The 27,882-nt window shown below is 37.8% G+C and overlaps 5 protein-coding genes and 3 long non-coding RNA genes across 10 annotated transcripts; 6 read left to right on the forward strand and 2 right to left on the reverse strand.

The window, feature by feature from the left end:
* Positions 1-648: 648 nt before the first annotated feature.
* On the reverse strand, positions 649-1,203 carry LOC103430611 (dirigent protein 22-like). Its single transcript, XM_008368756.4, has one exon. It carries the CDS (start codon positions 1,201-1,203, stop codon positions 649-651), a length of 555 nt encoding a protein of 184 aa, XP_008366978.2.
* Positions 1,204-2,530: 1,327 nt separating this feature from the next.
* LOC103430612 (uncharacterized) lies at positions 2,531-4,573 on the forward strand. The gene is made up of 5 exons (XR_003774691.2): positions 2,531-2,799; positions 2,936-3,029; positions 3,897-4,049; positions 4,165-4,275; positions 4,351-4,573. It is a non-coding gene; the product is annotated as an uncharacterized lncRNA (long non-coding RNA).
* A 906-nt stretch (positions 4,574-5,479) lies between these two features.
* On the reverse strand, positions 5,480-6,034 carry LOC103414209 (dirigent protein 22-like). Its single transcript, XM_008352614.4, has one exon. It carries the CDS (start codon positions 6,032-6,034, stop codon positions 5,480-5,482), a length of 555 nt encoding a protein of 184 aa, XP_008350836.2.
* Positions 6,035-7,535: 1,501 nt separating this feature from the next.
* On the forward strand, positions 7,536-9,011 carry LOC114825745 (ribosomal RNA small subunit methyltransferase NEP1-like). The gene is made up of 3 exons (XM_029104769.1): positions 7,536-7,694; positions 7,817-7,906; positions 8,877-9,011. The coding sequence occupies exons 1-3, from the start codon at positions 7,536-7,538 to the stop codon at positions 9,009-9,011; spliced, it is 384 nt and encodes a 127-aa protein (XP_028960602.1).
* Positions 9,012-9,476: 465 nt separating this feature from the next.
* LOC108172073 (uncharacterized) lies at positions 9,477-10,750 on the forward strand. The gene is made up of 2 exons (XR_003774558.2): positions 9,477-9,571; positions 10,550-10,750. It is a non-coding gene; the product is annotated as an uncharacterized lncRNA (long non-coding RNA).
* Positions 10,751-17,711: 6,961 nt separating this feature from the next.
* LOC103449742 (transcription termination factor MTERF4, chloroplastic) lies at positions 17,712-19,551 on the forward strand. The gene has a single exon (XM_008389070.4). It carries the CDS (start codon positions 17,961-17,963, stop codon positions 19,494-19,496), a length of 1,536 nt encoding a protein of 511 aa, XP_008387292.2. The 5' UTR covers positions 17,712-17,960; the 3' UTR covers positions 19,497-19,551.
* A 2,596-nt stretch (positions 19,552-22,147) lies between these two features.
* Positions 22,148-25,880, forward strand: LOC103449769 (pentatricopeptide repeat-containing protein At2g13600). 3 transcript variants are annotated; one of them, XR_011582558.1, is made up of 3 exons: positions 22,148-22,306; positions 22,832-25,325; positions 25,436-25,880. XR_011582558.1 is itself a non-coding variant. In XM_070824402.1 (3 exons), exon 3 carries the CDS (start codon positions 22,889-22,891, stop codon positions 25,007-25,009), a length of 2,121 nt encoding a protein of 706 aa, XP_070680503.1. In that variant the 5' UTR covers positions 22,151-22,306; positions 22,561-22,617; positions 22,832-22,888; the 3' UTR covers positions 25,010-25,880. The 3 variants fall into 3 exon arrangements, 2 of the variants coding, with proteins under 2 accessions (XP_028960947.2, XP_070680503.1); XM_070824402.1 differs by adding an exon at positions 22,561-22,617 and having other exon boundaries at positions 22,151-22,306; positions 22,832-25,880; XM_029105114.2 differs by having other exon boundaries at positions 22,832-25,880.
* Positions 25,881-26,550: 670 nt separating this feature from the next.
* Positions 26,551-27,280, forward strand: LOC114825956 (uncharacterized). The gene is made up of 2 exons (XR_011582559.1): positions 26,551-26,707; positions 27,061-27,280. It is a non-coding gene; the product is annotated as an uncharacterized lncRNA (long non-coding RNA).
* Positions 27,281-27,882: the final 602 nt, after the last annotated feature.

Raw genomic sequence — 27,882 nt, forward strand, 5'->3', positions numbered from 1 at the left:
AGTGAAATCCAGGAACGGGGTTTCACAATCTCCGGCAACCATTGGGCTTCCAAATAGGTATAATCTTATTCTAGACTTTCCTATCTTCATTTTAATATATTATGGGTCGAAATTGGTTAAGAAACGATTGAGTTACGAAGCTTTGAAAATTGTCAAACTTCCTGGCAAGAGCTCCGGGACACTTAACGGAGTTTTTAATGGAATGACAAAAATGATGGATGGTGGACAATTTCAGAGACCACTTCTATTGATTTGAAATCTGAGGGACCAAATTGATGTGTTATGCAAATCTCATATATCATTTTGGCTATTTAGCCTAAAAAGAAAAATAGAACTTAGTGTTAAAAGAAAAATAGTGACTGGTGATAACTTGAAGTATTAGAAACGAAATTTGGTAGTGACTCTGATTTAATTTCTGATTAAAAGATTGATGGCCTTAAATTCCACACCATTTTAAAATCCATCATAAGATTTTGACAAAAAAAAAATAAAAATCCATCATAAGTTATTCTTAGTTATAAGATTAACGTAGCCATTCCCTGATTAAGTACAATAGATGTCTCTATAAAAGATTAATAAAAAAAAAAGTATAAAAAAGTAAAAAGAAAAACGGGTTTTTCTCAACAAATAGCTAGCCTAAGACAAAGTTCAGGATTCTGACACATAAACATTGTATTCAACAATGGCATCTCCCGTATTAGCATCAAACCAAACCGTATGGGCTAAGGCATAACCTCGAGCAGACCTAAACTGCCCAGTGCCTCCAACAACTGGCATCTCTCTCACATCGTTCAAGACCGGATTCCTACCGAGAATGCTAATGCTACTCCCCTTGTACTTGCCTTCCACAAAAACAAAATTCATGACCATAAGGAGTGCAAATTCATCTGCTTGTTGTGAAGCCACTGAGTAAAACCCTTGTGCTCTTCCGACGAGCTTGGAGGCACGGTCTTGCTCTTCAGTCAGTGCATTATCGATCATCATAGTGCTGCCAAAGCCTGCAGCGGTACCATTTGGTGGCCCAATAATTCTAACAGAGGTTGGGTTTTTGCCACCAAGGATGTCATGGAAGAAAAAGTGGAGGTGGCTTAAGTTTTCTGTTTTCCCGCCGGATCTGACGAATTGCCTGATTAGAACTCCATCAATGGAATAGAGAAAGGTTGAGCAGAGGATGAAGATAGAGTAGTAGAGAAACGAAGACATATTAATCTCTCTAGCTAGCTAGTATGTCACTCTGAGGGGGAGAGAGAGAGAGAGAGAGATTAGACTTGTAGTAAGAAATGTGGTATGTGGTCACTATAAAAGAGGAGGAAGAGGGCAAGTTTTAGAAGTTGTTAATATGTCCAAGTGAGAGATTGAGAATATATATCCTGTTTACAAAAATTCTATTGTGCTCCGGAGTATCTTATATTTCGAGTTTTTTAATTGTTAGATTTAGTTATTGTGTGTTTTAGCTACAAGACAGCTAAAATTCTTGAGTAACCGATACTCCAGAGTATCATAAAAAATCCCAACTTGCTTAATTATATAATGGTTGGTCTGGTTGATGCATTTTCAAGCAACAACTGCTTTTTGTTGGGTCTACAAGAGTGTTTAGCTTTTAATTGCTTTAACACAACATGGAAAGCTTGAATCCTTTTTAAGGAAAGAAAGATTGAACTCCATTGATGGCTAACCAAATGTCAAACACTACATGAAACTTTGAAATTTTGTTTTAGGAATCGACAGACATGAGTTTGGTGTTCGGTTGTAAGGTTATGTGAGACTTAAGTTATGCCACCTACATGATGATGACCACGAAAACAATGATAACAACAATTGACTTTCTGTTTGGCCCTGATTTTACACTTGGGCATATCAAATATCTATTGCATTAAGTAATGAGCTGGAGATTGAGCGCAAAAGGTAACATGAGCCCTAGATTTATATTGGGCTATGAAAGGAATGAATAATATGCAAGTCAAATTATGCATTCTGATATTTTATTACTCAAATTGAGCGTAAAAGGTAACATGAGCCCTAGGCTAGGGGTACTCTGATATTTTATTACTCAAATTATGCATTCTGTTATCAATTTTTATATTTTATTGTTAGTTTTTGGATTTATTTTGTTCATTATTTTTATATAAAGTATACAATTATATATTAAAAAGGATAAGCATGCTAGTATATATACCAAAACATTAATTAAATTTATACACAAGCATATATATATATATATATATATATATATATATATATATATATATATCTATATATATTAAGAGAACATAAATTACATGTACAAAAAAACTCGAGAATATTCAAAACATATAAATGATCTAAATCTTTAAAATATGTTTCGAGAGTTTTGAGATTACTCCGATTCCAAAAATTTCCAAAATTAAAAATATTAGTCCAATCTGATCCGATTCTCAAATTTTAAAACAAAAATTAAAAAAAATTGTTTCCGATCGGATCCGCCCGAAAATCACCCCTACCCAAAACAAAATAATAGTACATAAGATTATATCTTTTTTTTTAATGGGCTACTCATTAATAAACCCTCGACTAGTCAAAAACCCTAGGTACTGGAGGAACACTATGGTGAGGCGGAAGAGGGAGCAGTCGGAGTCGCAGTCCCAGAATTTATCCACTAGGATGGTGAAGCGGAAGTTGGAAGACGAATCGACAACAACCGAAGAGAAAACAGAAGATGATGTCACGCATAATGCCATTATACCGTCCCCGCCGAATGTTGAGGTCCGGGCAACTTTTATTGTAGACAATGCCTCTCTGAGAAAGGGTGTCGTTCGAAAGGTACAGGAGAAACTCTTCAAGCAAATATTTCTTTAATATTCCAGTACAAAATTAAATTTGACATTTTTGTAATTAATTTTTTTTTTAATTTTTTTATCTAGAATTATATTTCCTCAATTTCATTTTTATTCCTCAGAGGTGGGATAAGATTCTAGATTCAGAGGAAGACGCGGATTTCCTCAAACAAAAGAAAGATGTGAATGATTATAGGCCTGGGAGTTGTCTACCCGGTTTGCTCTTGAGCTATAACTTAGACGTTACATAGATACATTTTTATGTCATTTGAACTCCATCTCAAAGTCGTAACTTTTTTATAGTATGGTGATAGTGTTATTGGTTAGACAGTTAGTCTATAGGGGGAAGAGAGTCGGTGGAGCTTGAACCTGCACCAGGGTTTATGGGCACGATGTTTCTTTTCACCACTACGGTAAAGTGTCATCTGCAGCTCAAAGTCATAACTTTGATAAACTATAAACTGCTTTATTAGACTTGGGATTATATTCTTTGGTTAATGAAAATCCTTATATAAATTTGGTTAGGTTTCTATTTGAAACTCAAACTAATGGAGTTGTATTATTAGGTCAATGAAAATACTTATAAATAAATGAAAATGTAATTGATAACTATAAGGTGTTGATATCATTGTTGAAAAATATCAGTGACAACTTAGTGAGTTACTAATACAAATTCTGCCGACGATTTGTACCAGAGAATTTCTGGATGCATAAAAGGACCTTAGCTTTGCAAATTTAGGGTCTAAATAGATCAATCCATTTGTTTATATGAGAGAAAATTTAATTCCAAACCTTCAATTTTCTGAAGTAACTTTTGGATTTTATTAACATATCAAGACAGTAAAGTCCAATTAAACAATTTATACTGTATCATTCTATCCTTACAGACCTTTAAATTATAATATCAATATATCATCAACCATAAGTTCATTCATTGGAATTGAGATTAGCATAAGCTTACTGTATGCCACCAAGGTTTTAGCATTGGATCATGCATGTCTTTCTAATACTTAGTCTCTGTTTTTTTTTTCTTTTACTGTGTTTAATTTATAATTCATGCTTTTAAGTGTTTTACCCGTCCAGGCTCTTCGTTCAATTTTTGATAGCAAACTTAATAAAGCTGGTATGGTAGGAGCTGTGTATGTAAAAACAGATAATGGAGTGTTATTTGAGATTAAACCCCATGTCCGTATACCAACTACCAAAGAACGTGTAGGCGCTTTTGTGGAGTCATGCGTAAGTTAGCTTCTACTCCTAGTCGTTTGATATTCACCTTTGCACCATTCTGCCTCTTCAAAATATCATGGAACTTACTAATTGCTTTGTGTTTTGACTTCTGCAATTTCTAAAGTGGAGTTACTAGATAAAAAATGCATACGGACCAAAGATACAAATGAAATTCTTATGCGCGTCATTGCGGAACCTGTAACCCGACATTTACCAGTCAACTCTCGTGTAGTAGGTGAGCATTGCCTACCTTTATTTAGCATTCTGAGCTTACTGACTAGAACTAAAGCCGGTTGCACTGGGTTTGCAGGTCTCTCTTATAGTTCATAAAAACTGGTTGATATTGATGACTATGTTAATTCTGCCAGTGATGAATTGAATCTTGTTTTTGTGGTATGTTTGAGATTCTAAATTCCAGTTCATAGGTCTCTGCTTCATGATCCGTTTTGTATTTGAAATTTTAAACACTTTTCATATTTTTTCCAGTTGAAGATTAGTGAAAGAATGGAAAACTGTTATTACATTTGCACCCATTTTGAAGCTCTCGAGGTTTCTTCAATGGAGAGAGAGAGAGAGAGAGAGAGAGAGAGAGAGAGAGAGAGAGAGAGAGAGAAAGAACAGTGAACAAGAGAAAAGTTAGGCGTGCGTGGTGCATCAGTTTGTGAAAATAAAAATAAAAAAATTTTAAAAAATAGCTTTTCATTTTGAAAATAAAAAGTTTTTATGGTTAATCCATGTGACACCATGTGATTCAATTGGTTATACATTTATATGTCACATCAACACACAAACATAAAATTTGATAGAAATTTAAAGGAATGACCAAATTGATTTGCGAGATTCTTGCTCTTTCAGGCTTTTATCCCTCTCTCCTTTCTCTTGGTTGAGGTCCTCTGGTTGCTCTGGGATCTCATCAAGCGTCAGTTACCACGAGCTAGGGTTCGAATCGGTATCATAGCGTAGTTAATTAAATCGAACATGCAATTGCCCACATTTTGATCGCTATTTTTTTTTTTTTGTAATTACTTTTTTTTTTTTGTAATTACCTAATTTATGAATGAAATCCAGTATTTGATGATAAAAAAAAAAAAGAAGATATGCGGACTTGATAAAAAGAAAAATAGTGACTGTTGATAACTTAGTGTTAAAAAGAAAAATAGTGACTGGTGATAACTTAAAGTGTTAGAAACGAAATTTGGTAGTGACTTTGATTTAATTTCTAGTTAAAAGATTGATTGCCTTAAATTCCACACCATTTTAAAATCCATCATAAGATACTAGTATATTTCAAAGGGATTATTCTTAGTTATAAGATTAACGTAGCCATTCCCTGATTAAGTACAATAGATGTCTCTATAAAGGATAAATAAATAAAAAGTACAAAAAAAGTAGAAAGAAAAGCGGGTTTTTCTCAACAAATGGCTAGCCTAAGACAAAGTTCAGGATTCTGACACATAAACATTGTACTCAACAATGGCATCTCCCGTATTAGCATCAAACCAAACCGTATGGGCCAAGGCATAACCTCGAGCAAACCTAAACTGCCCAGTGCCTCCAACAACTGGCATCTCTCTCACATCATTCATGACCGGATTCCTCCCGAGAATGCTAATGCTACTCCCCTTGTACTTGCCTTCCACAAAAACAAAATTCATGACCATAAGGAATGCAAATTCATCTGCTTGTTGTGAAGCCACTGAGTAAAACCCTTGTGCTCTTCCGATGAGCGTGGAGGCACGGTCTTGCTCTTCAGTCAGTGCATTATCGATCATCATAGTGCTGCCAAAGCCTGCAGCGGTACCATTTGGTGGCCCAATAATTCTAACAGAGGTTGGGTTTTTGCCACCAAGGATGTCATGGAAGAAAAAGTGGAGGTGGCTTAAGATTTCTGTTTTCCCGCCGGAACTGACAAATTGCCTGATTAGAACTCCATCAATGGAATAGAGAAAGGTTGAGTAGAGGATGAAGATAGAGTAGTAGAGAAACGAAGACATATTAGTCTCTCTAGCTAGCTAGTATGTCACTCTGAGAGAGAGAGAGAGAGAGAGAGAGAGAGAGAGAGAGAGAGAGAGAGAGAGAGAGAGAGAGAGAGAGAGAGAGAGAGAGAGAGAGATTAGACTTGTAGTAAGAAATGTGGTATGTGGTCACTATAAAAGAGGAGGAAGAGGGCAAGTTTTAGAAGTTGTTAATATGTCCAAGTGTGAGATTGAGAATATATATTCCGTTTACAAAAATTCTATTGTGCTCCGGAGTATCTTATATTCTAAGTTTTTTAAGTGTTAGATATTATCTATTGTGTGTTTTAGCTACAAAACAGCTAAAATTCTTGAGTAACCGATACTCCAGAATATCATATATAAAAAATCCCATCATGCTTAATTATATAATGGTTGGTCTGGTTGATGCATTTTCAAGCAACCACTGCTTTTTGTTGGGTCTACGAGAGTGTTTTGGTTTTTTAATTAACTCAACTTGGAGAGATTGAATACTTTTTAAGCAAGGAGAGATCGGAATCCATTGATGGCTAACCAAATGTCAAACATTACATGAAACTATGAAATTTTGTGTTTAGGAATCGACAGACATGAGTTTGGTGTTCGGTTATAATAAGGTTATGTGAGACTTATGTTATGCCACGTACATGATGATGACCCCGAAAACAATGATAACAACAATTGATTGTCTGTTCGGGCCGATTTTACATGTGAGCTTAATATCAAATATCTATTGCATTAAGTAATTAGCTTGAGATTGAGAGCAAAAGATAACATGAGCCCTAGATTTATTTCTACTAATTAATGAAACCTTCTTTGTCAATCAAAAGAAGGTGAAAAGACAAATTAGTCTTCTATGACACAAAAAAATGATGGACAATAATGTAATTTCACAAGTCCAAATTTTACTATTTTTTATTGAAACCTCACCTACGTTCTCTCTCTCTCTCTCTCTCTCTCCCCTTCTTATTTTCTAAAAAAAATGTGTTCATACACATAAAGTGTGTAGGCAAATACTAGTATTGAGTTATGAAAGGAATGAATAATATGCAACTCAAATTATGCATTCTGATATTTTATTACTCAAATTGAGCCCAAAATGTAACATAGCCTTATAGACTAAAATACTCTGATATTTTATTACTCAAATTATGCATTATTTAATCAATTTTCATATTTTATTATTAGTTTTGGATATATTTTATTCATTGTATTTATATAAAGCATACAATTTTATATTAAAAAGGATAAGCATACTAGTACATGTACGAAAAATTTCGAGAATATTCAAAACATATAAATTATATAAATTTTTGAAATATGTTTCGGGAATTTTAAGATTACTCTAATTCCAAAATTTTATAACAAACATTAAAAACGTTGTTTCCAATAGGATGAGCCCGAAAATCACCCCTACCCGAAACAAAATAATAGTACATAAGATTATATCTTTTTTTTAATGGGCTACTCATTAATAGTACTGGAGGAACACTACTATAACATGGTGAGGTGGAAGAGGGGGCAGTCGGAGTCGCAGTCGCAGAATTTATCCACTAGGATGGTGAAGCGGAAGTTGGAAGAGGAATCGACAACAACCGAAGAGAAAACAGAAGATGATGACACGCATAATGCCACTATACGGTCCCCGCCGAATGTTGAGGTACAGGAGAAACTCTTCAAGCAAATATTTCTTTAATATTTCAGTAAAAAATTAAATTTGAAACTTTTTTAATTAATTTTTTTTTAGAATTATATTTCCTCAATTTCATTTTTATTCCTCAGAGGTGGAAGATTCTAGATTCAGAGGAAGACGCTGACTTCCTCAAACAAAAGAAAGTTGTGAATGATTATAGGCCTGGAGTTGTCTACCAGGTTTGCTCTTGAGCTATAAATTAGACGTTACATCGATACATTTTTAAGTCATTTGAACTCCAACTCAATGTCATTACTTTTTTATAGTATAGCGATAGCGTTATCGGTTCGACAGTTAGTCGATAGGAGAAGAGAGTAAGTGGAGATTGAACCTGCACTAGGGTTTATAGGCATGATGTTTCTTTTCACCACTATGATAAAGTGTCATCTGCAGCTCAAAGTCATAACTTTTGATAAACTATAAACTGCTTGATTAGACTTGGGAGTTATATTCTTTGGTTAATGAAAATCCTTATATAAAGTTGGTTAGGTTTCTATTTGAAACTCAAACTAATGGAGTTATATTATTAGGTCGGATCTTTTGATATGAGTTCAAAGTAACTAAAAATTAGACCTATTTCAAAAGTCAAAAGTCACTAAAAATTGGACATATTTCAAAAGTTGGCCTATTAAATTGGACTTATTTCAAATTTTCCCATAAATTAAATGAAAAAGTAATTGATAACTATAAGGTGTTGATATCATTGTTGAAAAATATCAGTGACAACTTAGTGAGTTACTGATACAAATTCCGCCGATGATTTGTACCAGAGAATTTCTGGATGCATAAAAGGACCCTAGCTTTGCAAATTTAGGGTCTAAATAGATCCATCCATTTGTTTATGAGAGAAAATTTAATTCCAAACCTTCATTTTTCTGAAGTAACTTTTGGATTTCATTAACATATCAAGACAGTAAAGTCCAATTAAACAATTTATACTGTATCTATTCTATCCTTGCAGACCTTTAAATTATAATATCATCAACCATAAGTTCATTCATTGGAATTGAGATTAGCATAGGCTTACTGTATGCCACCAAGGTTTTAGCACTGGATCATGCATCTCTTACTAATACGTAGTCTCTGTTTTCTTTTTCTTTTACTGTGTTTAATTTATAATTCATGATTTTAAGTGTTTTACCCGTCCAGGCTCTTCGTTCGATTTTTGATAGCAAACTTAATAAAGCTGGTATGGCAGGAGCTGTGTATGTAAACACAGATAATGGAGTGTTATTATTTGAGATTAAACCCCATGTCCATATACCAACTACCAAGAACGTGTAGGCGCTTTTGTGGAGTCATGCGTAAGTTAGCTTCTACTCCTAGTCGTTTTATATTCACCTTTGCACCATTCTGCCTCTTCAAAATATCATGGAACTTACGAATTGCTTTGTATTTTGACTTCTGCAATTTCTAAAGTGGAGTTACTAGATAAAAAATGCATACGGACCAAAGATACAAATGAAATTCTTATGCGCATCATTAAGGAACCTGTAACCCGACATTTACCAGTCAACTCTAGTGTTGTAGGTGAGCATTGCCTACCTTTATTTAGCATTCTGAGCTTACTGACTAGAACTAAAGCCTGTTGCACTGGGTTTGCAGGTCTCTCTTATAGTTCATAAAAACTGGTTGATATTGATGACTATGTTAATTCTGCCAGTGATGAATTGAATCTTGTTTTGTGGTATGTTTGAGATTCTAAATTTCAGTTCATAGGTCTCTGCTTCATGCTCCGTTTTGTATGTGAATTTTGAAATCCCCATAACGGCTTTTTATACATGTTCAGGTGGGTGCAGAAGCCCATGGGAAGATCAATGAGTGTACAGATGATTTTATATCAGGTAATTTGTACTTGAGTTATTTGATAGTATGGTTTTTATAGAAGCGTGGTTTGAATAGATATGTTTGTTGATTATTGACTCAAACTTGTAGTCAAAGATAAAAAATTTCGGCTACTTTTGTGGTCAAAATTGTTGGATGGCATGCTACATGTGGGAAACAAAATACATGCAATTGTGCCTAACTCTTTTTGACTTGATGTTAGGCCTTTGGCCATTGATGTCTTTGAGAAGCTTTTCTTTGGCTATAAAAGGAGAGCAAGGTGTAGCTCATAAGCATGGAGAAGTAGAGAGGAGAACAAGGAAGAGAGAAAAATAGCAAGAAGCCATTCGGCATAGAGAAGAATTTTCTCAAATTGTCTTGCTTTGTATTTTTGGTTTTCTCTTCCTATTGTAAGTGTGAGAGCTTGGGTTATTTAGGTCTTTGGGAAATTGAGTGATAAACACTATTGTATGTTCTCATTGATTATAGTGGAATACTCCGTCGTCTCCAAACTGGATGTAGGCATTGCCGAACCAGTATAAATCTTGGTGTTCTTGTTGGTGTTGGTTTTATTCTGTTCTGTCTTACTATTCACTTACAGTTGAATGCCGCTTCTGCACAACAATGTTAAGACACTAAGATGGTTTATGTGAACTTTAGAGCTTGCAAAGGTGATTTTTGGTGGTCTAGTAGTATGAATTCTTGAGTAAAAAAGAACAGCGATCGAAGGATTTTTTGCAATGTAAGAAACCTGAATCTTATCAAAACTGGAGAGCAGATGGTTGACACAAGTAGATACTGCAATTTCTTTAAGTGTTATAGTGTATTAAACTTTGTTAATTGTCATAGTCAGTTGTACCCAAAACTGTTTCTCGTCTGGTTATGTTTTCTTCTTCCAGTTTAGGTTTTGCTTTACTCTTCTATGTATGTCATGCTGGTCTATATCTTGCTGGAATCTATTAATAATATCTTAATGTTGCATTTGTTTGCCTCTGCAGTTTCAAATTATCCATTGAATGCAAAAGGCTGCATAGGGTTGATTTGCGAGTCGTTGGAGCATAAATGGAAGATCTTTTGAGTCATATATATCTAAGTTATTAAATACTAATTAAGGTTTGTACAAGCGCCGAAGATATCTAAACATGAGTATTACTTCAAAAAAAAAAAAAAAAAAAAGGATGGTTATTCAATTTGATGAAGTCAATTTCTTCGACACTGAAAGGTAGAGGCCAGCACAATACTAGTCAAGCCAAGTTGAGCTGATTTCCATCACTGCCGAAAATAACTAACTTGTTGATTGTCGTCATCAGTTCTCTTCTCGGTGTCAAATGCATCTATCAGGATGGTCAAAGTTGTATTAATTCGTGTACTCATTTAAGTTCCTTCTCGATCAGTGAGATTATGATAAAAGGAATCCCGGTTAACAAGAACAACACGCTGATCATGAAGCTTCTGTATAATCTTATCGCAAACTGTAGTCTTACCAGAAGCTGCCCTACCAGCTAAACGAACCCATGTTCAGAGATACAGAGAAAGAGAGTTTTATTTTATATTGCAGTTGCAAACTTGCAGATGTTGTAAATATAAGCATTTATGTGTGATTGCGTAAATAAAAGTAGGAATTTAACATGGCTCGTCGGTTAGGATGATGTACTTATTGTATCTGTTAAAGGATTCCCAAGCCGCCACTTAGTACTACAGTCTAATGGTATATTTCTCTTCACTTGGAAGTGAGAGGTTTTAGGTTCGAATCTCGTAGATGGCGAATTCAATACTAAATTAGGTTGCCCATTGTGTGACTTAGGCGAACTCTCTCTCTTGGTAGTATAAAAATATCGATGTACTATAAATAAAAGGGATTCCTAAACCATATATAGAAGGATTAATATAAATATAAGGCGCAACGCATGTGAAAAAACAAGTTCCCTTCTCTCTCTCTCTCTCTCACGTTCTCTCACTCTAATTAAGTTTTCTGGACAATATATTATCAGCTCTTTTGTAGTTCTTGAGAGGAATCTTATCGGTGTTTGGAGTTCTTTATCCAAGTATTTTCTAAGCTTAATTTAAATTTCATGTGTTAAACTTGATTATATGAACATCACCACAAAGAATGAACTCAATTTTATACTCGAAATTATATTTTGATTATGTCTTTCGATTATTATGAATTACTTGTTGATATGTGTGTCAAAAGAAAAAGAAAAATCTCATGGAAAAAAAAAAAAAACCCTAACGCCGATGGCTCCAAGACCAGGACATGGACGCCATATATGACTGTCTTTGTCCTCGATATTCGCCAGCGTTACCACCCCTGCAGCTGATTTTGGATTCGTCTATAAAAGAAAGAATTTTATAATTATTTGTTCTCTCGAGTCTTAGACTCTCTCACCTTGCTCGCTTGCTATAGCTATTAGCTGTTAGCTATCGAGGACAGAATACTGAAGACTGAAGCCCCCCAATTCCCTCCCCGATTTCTTTCTGATTCGATGAAGACCCACAAAGTTTCGAATCCAAATAAGACCTCTAAAACAAGGTAATAAGCATTTTACTCTCATATTTGGTTTAGGGACTCCGAGACTGCAATGCACGCTTGATTATTCATAGATCGCATACTTCATTATTTATTAGCTAAATCGCGAAAATAGTTCCTGAAATTTACATAACTCCTCATTTTGGTCCCTGAGATTTCAAATCAATAGAGGTGGTTCATAAGATTGTCCACCATCCATCATTTTGTTCATTAGTTCATTAACTAACCTAATGTTCAGGTTGGTGCCATGGCTCACGGGAACATTGATAGCGAATATGTGGATGATTTCATAGCAGGTTGGTCTCTTATAACTTTCATTGTTTGGAATGTATTTGCTTCTACGTCGATTTAGCCCTATTTTACCCGCTGGACAGCAGCTTAACACTACTGCCAATCAGATTTCCAAGCAACCAAACTAATCAATAAGCCTGAAAAATGAAAATCACGTTTAGTAGGTACCAACCTAAACAACCTAGCTAGGCTTGATACATGTCCATGACATTTGCAACCAAGGAATATTCACCACATACACAAGTGATGCTTATGTTGGAGTTGTGCAACATTGCTAATTCACGTATCATAATATGAGTAGGCTATATAGATATTCCATTAACAAATAGATTCCTCGTGTTATAACTTGAATGGATTGGCCACATGGTGGTGTGATAATCACACTGAAAAGTATATCATCCCTATGACTCTCCTTTGGCAATATTCTTTGCTTTGAGTGGATTGGCCACATGGTGGTGTGATAATCACACTGAAAAGTATATCATCCCTATGACTCTCCCTTGGCCATATTCTTTGCTCTGAGTGAGAAGTCACGGTACTAGATTGTCACATCCCAACCCGGGGTCCACCACATCCCGGGCCCGTTCCACCACCGTAGCACGATATTGTCCGCTTTGGGCCCCGACTACGCCCTCACGGTTTTGTTTATGGGAACTCACACGAGAACTTCCTAGTGGGTCACCCATCATGAGAGTGCTCTCGCGCGCTACTCGCTTAACTTTGGAGTTCCCATGGAACCCAAAGCCAGTGAGCTCCCAAAAGGTCTCGTGCTAGGTAGAGATGAGAATATACATTTAAGGATCACTCCCCTGCCCGATGTGGGATGTCACAATCCACCCCCCTTAGGGGCCCGACGTTCTCGTTGGCACACCACAACCATGGTTAGGCTCTGATACCAAATTGTCACACCCCGATCTGGGGTCCACCACATCCCGGGCCCGCTCCACCACCGTAGCACGATATTGTCCGCTTTGAGCCCCAACCACGCCCTCACGGTTTTGTTTTTGGAAACTCACACGAGAACTTCCCAGTAGGTCACCCATCATGGGATTGTTCTCACACGCTACTCGCTTAACTTTGGAGTTCCGATGAACTCCGAAGCCATTGAGCTCCCAAAAGGCCTCGTGCTAGGTAGGGATGAGAATATACATATAAGGATCACTCTCCTGGGCGATGTGGGATCTTACAATTGTCACACCTCGACCCGGGGTCCACCACATCCCGGGCCTGCTCCACCATCGTAGCACGATATTGTCCACTTTGGGCCCCAACCACGGCCTCACGGTTTTGTTTCTGAGAACTCACACGAGAACTTCCCAGTGGGTCACCCATCATGGGATTGCTCTCGCGCGCTACTTGCTTAACGTTGGAGTTCCGATGAACTCCGAAGCCAGTGAGCTCCCAAAAGGCCTCGTGCTAGGTAAGGATGTGAATATACATATAAGGATCACTCCCCTGGGCGATGTGAGATCTTACAATCAAGGAATTAAATATCGATATTATCGGCGAAATATCGCCGATAATATCGTTTTTTTGACCCGGCGATATTTTTTTTAGTAAAAATAAAATATCTTTAAAATATCGCGATATTACAGATATTAGCGATATTATCGCGATATTCGTCGTCGTCGCCGCCGCCGGGAGGTGAGAAAGGGATCCAGAAACCAGATCGAAGAAGAAGGATCCAGATCGAGGGAGAGACGGAGACGGAGAGACCGAGGCAGAGATGGAGACGAAGAGACCGAGGGAGAGACGGAGACGGAGAGACCGAGGCAGAGACGGAGACGGAGAGACCGAGGCAGAGACAGAGACGTAGAGACGGAGAAGGCGATGAGGTGGTGTCGCCGTTGATGTGGTGTGGAAGTGAGGGTGTGGGTTGTTCACGGGGAGAATGAGAGAGTGCAGAGATGCAGAGAGTGCAGAGAGTGCAGAGAGGGAGAAGAGGGAGAATGAGGGTTGTTCACGGGGAGAATGAGAGAGTGCAGAGAGTGCAGAGAGCGATGAGGAGGTGTCGCCGTTGAAGTGGTGTGGAAGTGAGGGTGTGGCGTGTGGGTTGGTTCACGGGGAGAAGGAGAGAGTGCAGAGAGTGCAGAGAGAGAGCACGGTAGAGATGAGAGAGTGAGGGAAAAGAGAGATCTGAGAGAAAAGATAGACGGGGACACAAAAGCAAGGTGGGCCCCCTGGGCACACCTATTAAGATCTAAAAATAATTTTAAAAGCAAGATAAACTCAAACTTAGTGTAACAATCTACCCCTCTTAAAAGAATTTCGTCTCCGAAATTTAAAATCACTTACTAAACTGAAATACTAGAAAATAGGAAGGAGAATATATGTATAAAGAGAAATCAAGTCCAAATAATTACATCATATTAAAATTTGATTAATTTTTTTTCAGTTACATATATTCTATATGATAAATTTCTATTTTAAATCAAGTCCAAATAATTACATCATATTAAAATTTGATTTTTTTTTTTTCAGTTACATATATTATATATGATAAATTTCTATTTTAAATCAAGTCCAAATAATTACATCTACTAAAATTTGATTAATTTCTTTTCAAGTATCTACTTTTGAACTACTCACCATGTTCACTCTATGTGATACTAAGTCACTCATGTATCTTACCATACAATGTATAAAGTGTAAAATATTGTACTAATTCATTATATATAAATGATTATGGTGTGTTTAAACTTATTTCATTAATTACTACATATTTTCTACACTTACAATGTTTGCCAGCTCGCTATATAATCAACTTAAATCCATCATGCAATGCATTTCCTTCCAATTTTTTGTGATAAACTAATAGATAATTGACTAAATAAACATCCTGCAAAGTTTCAATAAAAATTTCCAAGTTTTTCTTACAATTTCCGTAGTTTCCATGTAATTTTTATCGATATCGATATTATCCCGATATTTCCATCGATATTTCCGTGTTTTTGGACTACCGATATTTCCGATATTACCGATATTTTCTTCCTTGCTTACAATCCACCCCCCTTAGGGGCTGACGTCCTCGTCGGCACACCACAGCCAGGGTTAGGCTCTAATACCAAATTGTCACATCCCAGGCCCGCTCCACCACAGTAGCACGATATTGTCCGCTTTGGGCCCCGACTACGCCCTCACGGTTTTGTTTATGGGAACTCACACGAGAACTTCCTAGTGGGTCACCCATCATGGGAGTGCTCTCGCGCGCTACTCGCTTAACTTCGGAGTTCCCATGGAACCCGAAGCTAATGAGCTCCCAAAATGCCTCGTGCTAAGTAAAGATGGGAATATACATTTAAGGATCACTCCCCTGGGCGATGTGGGATGTCACAATCCACCCCCTTTAGGGCGCCGACGTCCTCGTCGGCACACCACGGCCAGGGTTAGGCTTTGATACCAAATTGTCACACCCCGACCCGGGGTCCACCACATCCCGGGGCCGCTCCACCACCGTAGCACGATATTGTCCGCTTTGGGCCTCAACCACGCCCTCACGTTTTGTTTCTGAGAACTCACACGAGAACTTCCCAGTGGGTCACCCATCATGGGATTGCTCTCGCGCGCTACTTACTTAACTTTGGAGTTCCGATGAACTCCAAAGCCAGTGAGCTCCCAAAAGACCTCATGCTAGGTAGGGATGAGAATGTACATATAAGGATCACTCCCCTGGGCGATGTGAGATCTTACACAGATTCCAACCTTTGAATTTTTTTTATTGTTCTGCAAGACTAAATACTTTTATTTGACTCTAATGTTTCCTTTCATTGCCATCCTTATTTTGTCTTTCTGATTTTATTTGCTGATAACAAGTCTGTATGTGTGCTTGCAGTTTCTGGATATACGTTGAGCGCTGGGGTTTGCCTAAGAAGTATATGTATAGCATTAGAGAGAAAGTGGAATATTTTGTGAGGAAAATGTTAGGAAGACGTTTTTAGACTAAATTTTATAGATCACGAGGAATTCAACCATCAACTGCCATATCATGTGGTCTGAGATATAGACCACGAGGAAGACGTTTTTTAGACTAATTTTATATTTAGTTGGTCTATTTAACTATTGGAGAGGACATGTCAAGTTCTAGTTGAAACCTTCATTCAATTTTTTTTTTGAGCATTTGAAGTTGCATTGTGTCGTATGTGCCTTAATTGGCGTACTCGGGCTACATCGTCAATTATTCCAAGTTTGATCAAAAAAACCAAACGAGAAACCTTTTGATGAAACATACCCAACTGGGCACAAACACAAACGAGTAATTCCTGCAAGTCTCATTTCTAGCCAACATTATTGTTACAAGTTATCATGTTGCGAAACACTCGACCTTTCGAGTTTGTGAGCAAAAATAATTTCTTACGGTCAAATTTGATGTAGGAGCACCAAGGAAGTAAACCAATATCCACCCCAATAGGAGAGGTTTTTGTGTAGGGAAGTCAACTTAAGGGGATTGTGAGAGGGTGTCTGATAAAAAAGTGGGTCAGTGTTAACCTGACAAATCAGGGTTAACTAGACAAATTAGGGGGTAGAGTAGTGTATTTTTGTTTTTTTGTTTTTTGTCTGAATCGGCACGGACACATGGTTCAGCTGCTGATGCTAAATCGTTACGAGTAGGGTTGAGCAATGAGCATTATGTGGGTTGGTTGGGTTGGACTTCAACCTTTGGCTAACCCAATAGGCCCAAATTGGCATTATAGAAAACCTTTTCCACCCAAGAAAATAGACAAACCAACCCATCTAAACCATTTAAAATTTTTAAGGCGAGTTGGGTTAGACATGTTCTACGAGTTTGGATTATTTAGTTTCTTTCTTATTCCTAAAGTGATTATAAGTGATAAATAAACCAAAATGCATGTTAGGTTAGGCTTAAATCATGTAATTTGACTGTTGTAGGATCATTGGCTGTTACTTAGTATTTAAATTTCATTATTTACTGGAGTGTAAACAAATAAGTGTGTTTAATAACTACTAAATTTGCTATTTAGTACTACGGTGCAGTGGTATACCTTTTCACTTGTACCTAAGAAGTCTTAGGTTCGATTCTAGCCAAAAGCGTATATGAACCATATTATTGCTAGTTCATTGCGAAACTAAACTCACCCCGTCCCCTTTAGTGTAGATAATATCGTTTGTCAAAAAAAAAAAAAAATATATATATATATAACTACTAAATTTTAAGAATATGTTTATGGAATATACATGTATGTTTAAAAATTGTTAACATTCAGATTGGTTAATTTTGATCGGGTTAATAATGCTTCAATTCAACACAAATCACCTATTACAGCCCGGCCCAACCCAACCCAGTTGGACTGGTCGGTTTGGTCGGTTCCCACCCCGCTACGAGAATACCGAATGATTTGAGATTCTCCACCCTCCCCGCCTCCTCCCCTCCCTCTCTCTGACTTCCTAACCTAGTAGCTTCCGTTGTATTTGGTTTGTATAGACACCAAAGAACCTAGCTTTGGTGTGAATTTAAGGCATATGACATCATAAGCTGAGATTTCAAGAACTTTACATTTTCCCTTCAAATTTCTCCTCATTGGAGCAAAGAAATCAGAAAAAGTATATTAATTTCTCTGTCCCTCCTGGAAATGGTCAGCTCGCTGCTCCGAGCAAGAAATTCCATCACCAAAATCCCCAAAGTCTTCCCCCCAAATCCACAAATTCTCACTCCAAACTCAGCCCCAATCCAATCCCACCAAAACCCATGTCCCCAACTCCCTCATACCCAAAACCCTTCAAGGGTTTTGCAGAATTCTTCCTTTTCAACCCAGTCCTCCAAGTTTCCGGAATACGAAATGCCCTCGGTCACTTGGGGCGTCGTCCAAGGCCGGAAAGAGAAGCTCGTCTCCAGGGTCATAATCTGTGACTATTTGAAGAGCTTAGGCATAATTCCTGATGAATTGGAGAACTTGGAGCTGCCTTCTGCTGTTGATGTCATGCGGGAGAGAGTTGAGTTCCTTCAGAAGCTCGGATTGTCGATCGACGACATTAACGAGTACCCGTTGATGCTCGGGTGCAGTGTGAGGAAAAATATGATACCTGTGTTGGCTTACTTGGAGAAAATTGGGATTCCGAGGCCGAAACTTGGTGAGTTTGTTAAGAATTACCCGCAAGTATTGCATGCTAGTGTGGTTGTTGAGCTTGTGCCGGTTGTCAAGTTCCTTCGTGGGCTTGATGTCGAAAAGCAGGATATTGGTTATGTGTTGCAGAAGTATCCTGAGCTTCTTGGATACAAGCTTGAGGGGACAATGAGTACTTCGGTTGCATATCTTGTTAGTATTGGTGTTAGTCCTAGGGATATAGGACCGATGGTTACACAGTATCCTTACTTCTTGGGAATGAGAGTTGGGACTGTCATTAAGCCGTTTGTTGATTATTTGGTTTCGTTAGGTTTGCCGAAAAAGATATTGGCCAGGATGCTGGAGAAGCGGACATACTTACTTGGTTATGATCTTGAGGAGACTGTTAAACCAAATGTGGATTGTTTAATTAGTTTTGGGATCAGGAGGGAAGCACTTGCTTCGGTTGTTGCTCAGTACCCCCAAATTCTTGGGCTGCCTTTGAAAGCTAAAATGTCTTCGCAGCAGTATTCCTTTAGTTTGAAGCTTAAGATTGATCCTGAAGGGTTTGCACGGGTGGTTGAGAAGATGCCACAGATAGTCAGCCTTCATCAACATTTGATAATGAAGCCGGTCGAATTCCTTCTTGGACGGGGAATAGCTTCTGAGGACGTAGCTAAGATGGTTGTAAAGTGTCCCCAGTTAATTGCGCTGCGTGTTGAGCTCATGAAGAATGGTTTCTACTTCTTTAAGAGTGAAATGGGGAGGCCACTGAAAGAGCTTGTGGACTTTCCGGAATACTTTACTTACAGCTTGGAGTCGAGGATTAAACCTAGGTACCAGAGGTTGCAAAGCAAGGGCATCAGGTGTTCATTGAAATGGTTCCTCAACTGTAGTGATCAGAGATTTGAGGAGAGGTTGCAAGGGGAGTATATTGAAACAGAGACACCAGGTCCATCATTTTATATGGGTGGGAAGTTAGAGCTCCCGGGAAGTGAGATGGTGTCAGATGAGGATGATGAGAGTGATGATGAAGTACTTTACAGACGCACTGTTTCCTTGTAGTAAATTTTATTGACTTTAGAAAATCAAATTTATTTTAAAATGTTATTCATATTCATCGGATTTGGTTTTCTTATGCCTGTTCATATTTGGTCATTGTTCTATTTTAGTTTGACTTTTTCTTTCTTAATCATGTGTATGCATCTTATGTAGGTCTTAAGATTGATAAAGACAATGAAAGTAAAATCGTTTTGCCTACTTCAGTTAGTATATTCTTTCAACTAGTTCAGTTACCTGAAATCATTAGCTTTGCCTTTTGATGGATCAGATTCTGATAGACAAATATCAACCGTCACCCAACCTACGACTGAGACAGTGCCACTGTTTGCTACTATGAATTTTGATGATGCTCACTTATGATTTAGAACTGTATCTTTCTGGTGTCGAAAAGGATGTTTGCATGAATGTCTAAAGTGGCCTAACTTTGTGTCCCGTTTAGTTTCTTTATTTGGGAAACTAAATGTTTTTCTTGTGATGGAAAATGCGTTACTCTTTGTTCTGTCGCAGAAAGATACATTATCATTACATAGAAGCATGAACAGGTAGAGTTCTTGTATTGGTCACATTTTGTTATGCAAGTATGCATCCCAGGAATGGTGGAGGCTGTACGAATCACAACATGAGAAGAAAACTTAGTCAGAAATGGTTCAAAGGTTTCCTTTCGTGTTTCGTGGTTAGTATGTGTTGATCATTAAATTGTACTATACGTGGTTCTTAGTATTTGGAAATAGTTTCTTTGGTTTTTTTTATTTTTTTATATTTTTTATGAATACCTTGAACTCTGCTACTTCTCTGTGTGTTTCCCCAGTTGTTACAAAACATCCCAGGCTAGTAGACAACTATGATGACGGTTGACACCAAGTCTGTCTAGCCTTATTTGAAATTTACTCGTATATCATGTTGAATTTGTTGCTTTAAAGTCAACGAATGCATTCATGTAATGTTGATGATGGGAAATCGACATTTATATCATCTGATAATGTGAAGTTGCTTCTTTTCATACCTAGTGCAATTTTGCTATAGCTGTTTGTATAGATGCAGTCAGATATGGGTCAAGACTTTGTCTTTAGGATGACCTTGCTTGCATGAGCAAGGCTCAAGTCTCCAATATTTATAAAGGAAATGTTTGTCTCCCAATAAGTGTATGTACGTAAAATAAAAGCCTATGGAGATTGTATTTCTGGTTTCTTAGCTAGTATTTTCCTTCCAACTGAATTAGTGACTCTGCACCCGACTACTCTGAAGATGCAGATCTTGTATATCTTGTACAAACTGCTTTATTCCCAACATCATAACCAAAGAGTTTATATGGATATGGTTCTTCAAGGGTTTTTAGGCATGTCGCAATCATGAACACTAAGGCTCGTTAATGTCCAGACAAATTCGCAGGGTCGTGTCTTCACTCTGCTGTCAAGTGTTGATGTCATTTTTGTTTTCGGATATTGGCAAAATTTATGAGTTTATTGATAGGATGCACATGTAGGAGCTGGATCTGTATTTTACAAGGGTAATCAATCTTGAAATTCATCTTGTTGCTGGTTGTGTTTGGGGCCTGGCGCGTAACATTTTTTAGCTTTGCTGACTGTTCCATGGTTGAGAATGATACTTTTAAAGATCAAAAGAAGATGAAAACAAAAGATGCAAGCTTTTCTTCTCCGGAATTTGGGAGATTTTTACCTGCAGTACTTAATGGGTATCTAATGAGCTTCATGTGACGGCCAGTATTCATAGTTATGGTGATGAGATTGGTCTTGGTGATGATGATGTAATACACTTTATTATGATTTCCCTATCATGGTGATGAGATTGGTATTGGTGATTACTATCATGTTTTATTTTTATTTTTTTTTTGAGCAAACGATATTACGTGTACTAAGTGGTGGGGAAGTGGACTAAGCCTCGTATTGGGTTAGCCATAATAATATTGTTTAAATTCGCTTTTAATAAGAATCGAACTTAAAACTTCTCACTTACAAATAAGAACCATGTATTATATAAATTCTCACCAAACACATTGGACAGAGAAAGAGAATCGGTCACGAACGCTCTCGGACTCTCTAAAACCCATCCAGAGATAGATGACAATCTATTTCTAAATTTTTATATACAAATTTTTCAATTTAATTCATGTGGCTCAATTTGATTAGTTATGTTGTCCCCTCACATGTTTTAATGAAATTTTAACTGAGCTTGACGGCAGGGACATCATTGACGTGCAAGAGAAAACATAACATAAATGACCAAAATTATGTATTTACAATACGTAAATGATTATTTGTGATAAAAGCCTTTAAATACTTATATCACATTATTCGCATATGACCATTAGACGAAAATTGTATTAAATATATAAGTACTCCAAGGTTTAATGTCTTAAAAATCCTTTCAATCTGTCACTTAATACTACGATCTGGTGATATTCTTCTTCACTTGAAAATGAGAGGTCTTAGATTCGAATCTTGTAGATGGTAAATTCGTTATCAAATTAAGCTGTCCATTATGTGGTTTAGCCAAACTCTCATCTCCTTAATGTAAAAATATCTATATACTAAAAAAAAAAAAAAAAATCCTTTCAATCTGAATTTGACTATACACCCCAAATTGTTAGATGAATTATTAGGGTTTTGGTCTCCTAATTGCCTAATTGGTATCACAAGAGTTTGAGAAACTTCCGACGACGCCGTTTTGTACACTTCGATGCAAAATAGTGTTCTGACGAGTGACGAGTTCTGGTAAAGCAAACAGAGAGTTTAAACCTTCACGAGCTCTGCTATCTCTCTCTGCCTCTACCGCCAGCCTCTCTGATTCTCCAGGTGAGTTTCCTCCTTCTCTTCTCTTTTCTTCTTTCCCTTTTTCTGTTGGAATTTTCTGTTTGCTGTCCCTGATTTCATTTGCGGTATTTTGGATTTTAACTGCGATGAATGATGTAAAAGCAAAAATGCTAAATTTTGAGCACTCAAATCTCATTCATTTATTAGTAGAAAGCCAGCATTAATTCAAATTGCGTAATCAATTTATCAACTTGCTGCTTCTCATTTTTCTCTGAATTGGGTAATGCTCGTGGCAGCCCATTTTTTTTCGGTTATGGCTGCTGTTGCTGCAGATTTTTCTGTTGATTTTGGAGGTTTGATTATTCTCGTCTCTCTAGACCCTTGATTTTTTTTATTAGTCACAGTTGATTCTTGCTCTGGCATGTTTTCGACATTGAATCACAATCAGCTTGTGTATTTCGTTAATCGGATAATTTGAGTTGGCTTGTTGTGTGTTTCTTCCTTTAGCACATTTTTCATTAGATGATTACAGATGACATTAGTATATTTCTTGTTTCCGCTTTATAGGAGGCGAGTTGATGTGTTTTCGAGCCAATGCTGCTTTGTTGTAGCTAAGACAATGGAATGGGAACTAGACATGGATTGTTCAAACAATTTGTGGGTGACCTCTCCTTCCTCGACTCCACACCCTTTGGGAAGCTATTGGACTCATGCATCCGAACCAAGTCGGCACGTGATGCACGTCGCATCCATGCCCGTATCATCAAGACCCAATTTTCCTCGGAGATTTTTATCCAGAATAGGCTCATTGATGCTTATGGAAAATGTGGTTGCTTGGATGATGCACGCAAACTTTTTGATAAAATGCCTGAAAGGAACACTTTCACTTGGAACTCCATTTTAAGCACATTAACGAAGTTGGGTTTAATTGATGAGGCTGTGAAGATTTTTAGGTTAATGCCTGAGCCTGACCAGTGCTCATGGAATTCGATGGTATCAGGGTTTGCCCAGCATGACTGCTTTGAAGAATCTTTGGAATATTTTGTTAGATTGCATGGGGAGAATTTTGTGCCAAATGAATACTCATTTGGTAGTGCTCTTAGTGCTTGTGCAGGTTTAAGAGAGTTGAAAATGGGTGTTCAAATTCATGCTGTAATTGCAAAATCCTCGTACTCATCAGATGTTTATATGGGGTCTGCACTTATTGATATGTACTCTAAATGTGGGAGTGTTTCTTGTGCACAAAGAGTTTTTGATGGGATGAATGACCGGAATACTGTTTCTTGGAACAGTTTGATTACTTGTTATGAGCAGAATGGCCCAGCAAGCGAAGCCTTGGAAGTTTTTGTGAAGATGATGGAGTGTGGGTTCAAACCGGATGAACTAACTTTAGCCAGTGTGGTAAGTGCATGCGCAAGCTTGTCCGCAATAAAGGAAGGTCAGCAAATACATGCTTGTGTTGTAAAATGTGATAAATATAGGGATGATCTTGTTCTGTGCAACGCATTAGTTGATATGTATGCAAAATGCAAAAGAGTAAAAGAAGCCAGATGGATTTTTGATGGGATGCCTGTTAGAAATGTTGTTTCAGAAACTTCCATGGTAAGTGGATATGCAAAATCGGCAAGCGTAAAAGCAGCAAGATTGATGTTTACAAGGATGATGGAAAGAAATATAGTCTCTTGGAACGCACTTATTGCAGGGTACACACAGAATGGGGAAAATGAAGAGGCCCTTGGACTCTTTCTCCTCCTAAAGAGGGAGTCTGTTCTGCCAACCCACTATACATTTGGGAATCTACTCAATGCGTGTGCAAGTCTTGTTGATCTGCAGCTTGGCAGGCAGGCTCATGTACATGTATTGAAGCACGGATTTCAATTCCAGGTCGGGGAAGAGCCTGATATTTTTGTCGGGAATTCTCTAATAGATATGTATATGAAATGTGGATCTATTGAAGATGGCTGTCTTGTTTTTAAAAATATGTTGCAAAGGGATTATGTCTCCTGGAATGCCATGATTGTGGGGTATGCACAGAATGGTTACGGGATTGAAGCTCTTGAAGTATTTAGAAAAATGTTGGCATCAGGGGAGCAACCAGACCATGTCACTATGATTGGTGTGCTATGCGCTTGTAGCCACGCAGGATTGGTTGATGAAGGAAAAAAGTACTTTTACTCAATGAGTGAGGAACATGGTTTGGTACCAATGAAGGACCATTATACATGTATGGTTGATCTGCTTGGTCGAGCTGGCTGCCTTATTGATGCCAAAAATTTGATAGAGGTCATGCCAATGCAACCTGATGCTGTTATATGGGGGTCTTTGCTTGCTGCTTGTAAAGTTCATCGTAACATTACCTTAGGGGAGTATGTGGCCGAGAAGCTTTTAGATATTGAACCTAGGAACTCTGGACCATATGTTCTTCTCTCAAACATGTATGCCGAGCTTGGGAGATGGGCTGATGTTATACGAGTAAGGAAGCTGATGAGGCAACGGGGAGTTGTCAAGCAGCCAGGTTGCAGTTGGATTGAAATACAGGGTCATGTGCATGTTTTCCTGGTGAAAGATAAAAGGCATCCTCAAAGGAAAGAAATACATTATGTTTTGAAGTTGCTTCTTGAACAGATGAGGCGATCTGGATATTTCGAAGATGCTTGTGATCTCGAGTCCGATGAAGAACATGGCGAATCCCAACTAACCTCATTGTACCACATCGATATGTTGGAAGATGCAGCAGTCGGGTGATTTTCCTCGATAAAATTTGGTAAATACTCATCTTCATTCTTGGAAAAGAAAAAGAAAAGAAAGCTCACAGAGTAATGTCATACTTTATTGTTACCATGCCTATGTTTCTTCATTTCAATTTATGGTGGACGATTATGCATTGGGTGCAAAAGAGAGAATCTCTTCGTTTTGGGGCAGATTATAGTGAGCTTCTTTAGTAATGGATCCATTCAATGATGATTCAGATTTCTCCTTGGATATAAGTAGTGATTTTGATTCATCTGAAAAGCCGTCGTTCATATCACGGTTTATATGCAGAGGGCAAGATGCGACTGAGGTAATATCTCCTATACAGGCATACAGCCTTCCCTAGTTTTGCATCTTCAGATTTCTAAAGGCATACAAGTTATCTGCCGCCTGACTTATGGGATAAATTGCCATTCTTAGTTTCATACCAACCGAAGGCTGTCCATAAGAATGGAAGGCGATCCCCATCCCTTTACCGAACTAAGAAACATGGCTTCCGTGTCAGTATCGACCCATGGAGACTGATAAAGTTGAGCATAGAGAAAGCATTGATAGCAGCAGAGAAAGGATTTGAACCACTACCGTTAGAGACCAAATGTGGACCTCCGATGATGAGCACACATAATAAAAGCGCAGCCACTGCAGGATCAGGCTTAACACCTCTGATATCCAAAGGGGGGATGCCAGGGTCACCCGGCGGAAAGTTTTGAAGCCCAAGAAGGCGGTTTTCTGGCTCACCAACCATGTTCTCTGGCATTGTGCCCTCACCAAAGAACAAGTAGGGAAAAAAAAAGTACCAAGTAGAGAAATAATCTTACATTCATGTAAATGCATGTTAATGGTATTCATGTTGTTCTACATCAAACTAATATTGCCTGATGTGGGTGAGGCCAATCGACCAAGGGCCGTTCCATAGAGTAGTATAAAAAGGAAAACTAACGAAAAGTCTAAAAAAAACTCTAGTTTTAATGAAAAATGACAAATAAAGGTGTAGTGAATAGTATCAAAAAAGTTAAAAATATGATTTTTCGTTAAAAGTGAATAGTACCAAGAGTGTTTCGTTAAAACTTCTTATAAAATATCGCTTTGTCAAAAACATAATTACCGAGATTGCCTAACATTTGGCATCATCGCCGAGCTCCTCTGTCTGAACATTACATTTGGCTTCAATGGAATAAATAGAAAACTAACTCTAAACAGGAATGTTCTTTAATAATTAATTGTCATAATGCAACGTGAATATTAAGAACAAAAGTAACATCTTCATGCCAAAATTTGTGAAAGATTTTTCAGTGTACCGGGAACATGGCTTTGATACACAAAGTGTCATATTACAAGTGGTTTGATACTTGAAAAAAAAAATCTAATCAATTGTATTATAATACTTGATGTATCAGACCGTGTTTCCGGTACATTGAAACATTTATCCTTCGTTTTGGAAGCACACTGGGATGCACCAATAACAGCTGGCAGCTTGGCACCAATAAATAGCCCATAAAAGGCCCAATTACACCATTACAGAAATGAGCAATCTTCTCCAACTCGTCAGAGTCGGAACTCAAAAACTCAAAGAAGAGAGTGAGCGAGAGAGGAAGAGAAAGATAACCAAGAGAATTGAACGGTGCCGTTTCGCAAGCCATCTTCTTCCACGAGCCAAAAAAGCTTCGTCCCAAAACCTGCAACTTTCTCCGGGTCAGTTTCATCCTCCATTTCCCATCTCCTTGGTTTTTTTCGTTTGGATTTTTCTGTTGCATTTGCATATTCTAATTTTGGGGGGTTTTCGGATACTATGCACGTAGTAATTCAATTCTCATGTGATGCAAATGATCGTTTGAACCCTTTGAGTTGTTTTAATATTAATCTTAATTTTGATAATTAATCAAAAGTTTAGAGTTGAAGTTGTCATTGAGTTGTTATTTTTACAAGCCCTTGGAAAATTAAAGTTTTATCTCAATGGAATTTTGAATGGAATGTTGAATTTCTGTTACTTTTTGCGCTTGCTTGGTATGTGGATTGATCATATGAATTTTGATCAAGTTGTATAGGAGTATGGCAATGAGAGTGCACCGTGTTTCACTCCAACAGAGTGGCATTTGTTCCTTTGTGGTTGAGTATACGGAATTTATCCCTTTGGAATGATGGATTTAAGTATCTGTGACGGGGGATGCATTTCGAGGGAAAGGAGGGTCCGATTGTAGTTGAGGATATGAAAATGGATATTTGAAGTGTTTTACCAAATCGTAAAGTTTGTTTGTTAGCTTTTTATTTCCCTCCCTCTTGTATTTTTATCAACTTGAGGAACATTATTAGAAATGTTTTAAGCTCTTGGTTTTACTATCTAAGTCAATAAAAAGCCCAATTACTGGCTCAATACAAAACATTATTAGAAATGTTTTAAGCCCAATAGTCGGCCCAAAAACCAATGTAGGGCCCGCAGTTGACAAAAACCCTAGCTGTGAGAGAGAGAATTTGAGAGAGCGAGAATGGTGTCCGGCTCAGGAATCCGCGCGAAGCAAGTGGTGGTGGATAGGCACCACCACATGCTCGATCATCTGGCGCGGTCGTGACCAAGGGCCTTCTCAACGGCCAGCCGATCGCAGTCGTGCGCACCAAGCAGACCACCATACCATGATTATAGGGATATTCACTTCGGACACCCCAAGAGCAGACCGTCATACCATGATTGTAGGGGTATTCACTGCGGACACCCCAAGCGATGTCTCAAACTTGGACGCAGCTGAAGAATCGAACCGTTACCCATTTGTCGTCTGGTCCGTCGAGCTCCTCTAAAAAAATTCCTTTTTCAAACCAAGGGTAGGCTGTGACGAATGAAACATCTCATTGTTCCGTTGTCCTTGTCCGACATT

Source organism: Malus domestica, chromosome 07 (genome assembly GCF_042453785.1).
Source record: "Malus domestica chromosome 07, GDT2T_hap1".
Lineage (NCBI taxonomy): Eukaryota > Viridiplantae > Streptophyta > Magnoliopsida > Rosales > Rosaceae > Malus > Malus domestica.

What these genes read in the sequence shown, in the direction of transcription:
- LOC103449742 (XM_008389070.4), top strand. Translation starts at nt 17,961, where the DNA reads ATGGTCAGCTCGCTGCTCCGAGCAAGAAATTCCATCACCAAAATCCCC.
- LOC114825745 (XM_029104769.1), top strand. Translation starts at nt 7,536, where the DNA reads ATGGTGAGGTGGAAGAGGGGGCAGTCGGAGTCGCAGTCGCAGAATTTA. An exon ending in GGTCCCCGCCGAATGTTGAG is followed by an intron (nt 7,695 to 7,816) that starts GTACAGGAGAAA and finishes TTTATTCCTCAG; the next exon opens with AGGTGGAAGATTCTAGATTC. An exon ending in GGCCTGGAGTTGTCTACCAG is followed by an intron (nt 7,907 to 8,876) that starts GTTTGCTCTTGA and finishes TTACCCGTCCAG; the next exon opens with GCTCTTCGTTCGATTTTTGA.
- LOC103430611 (XM_008368756.4), bottom strand. Translation starts at nt 1,203, where the DNA reads ATGTCTTCGTTTCTCTACTACTCTATCTTCATCCTCTGCTCAACCTTT.
- LOC103414209 (XM_008352614.4), bottom strand. Translation starts at nt 6,034, where the DNA reads ATGTCTTCGTTTCTCTACTACTCTATCTTCATCCTCTACTCAACCTTT.
- LOC103449769 (XM_029105114.2), top strand. Translation starts at nt 22,889, where the DNA reads ATGGGAACTAGACATGGATTGTTCAAACAATTTGTGGGTGACCTCTCC.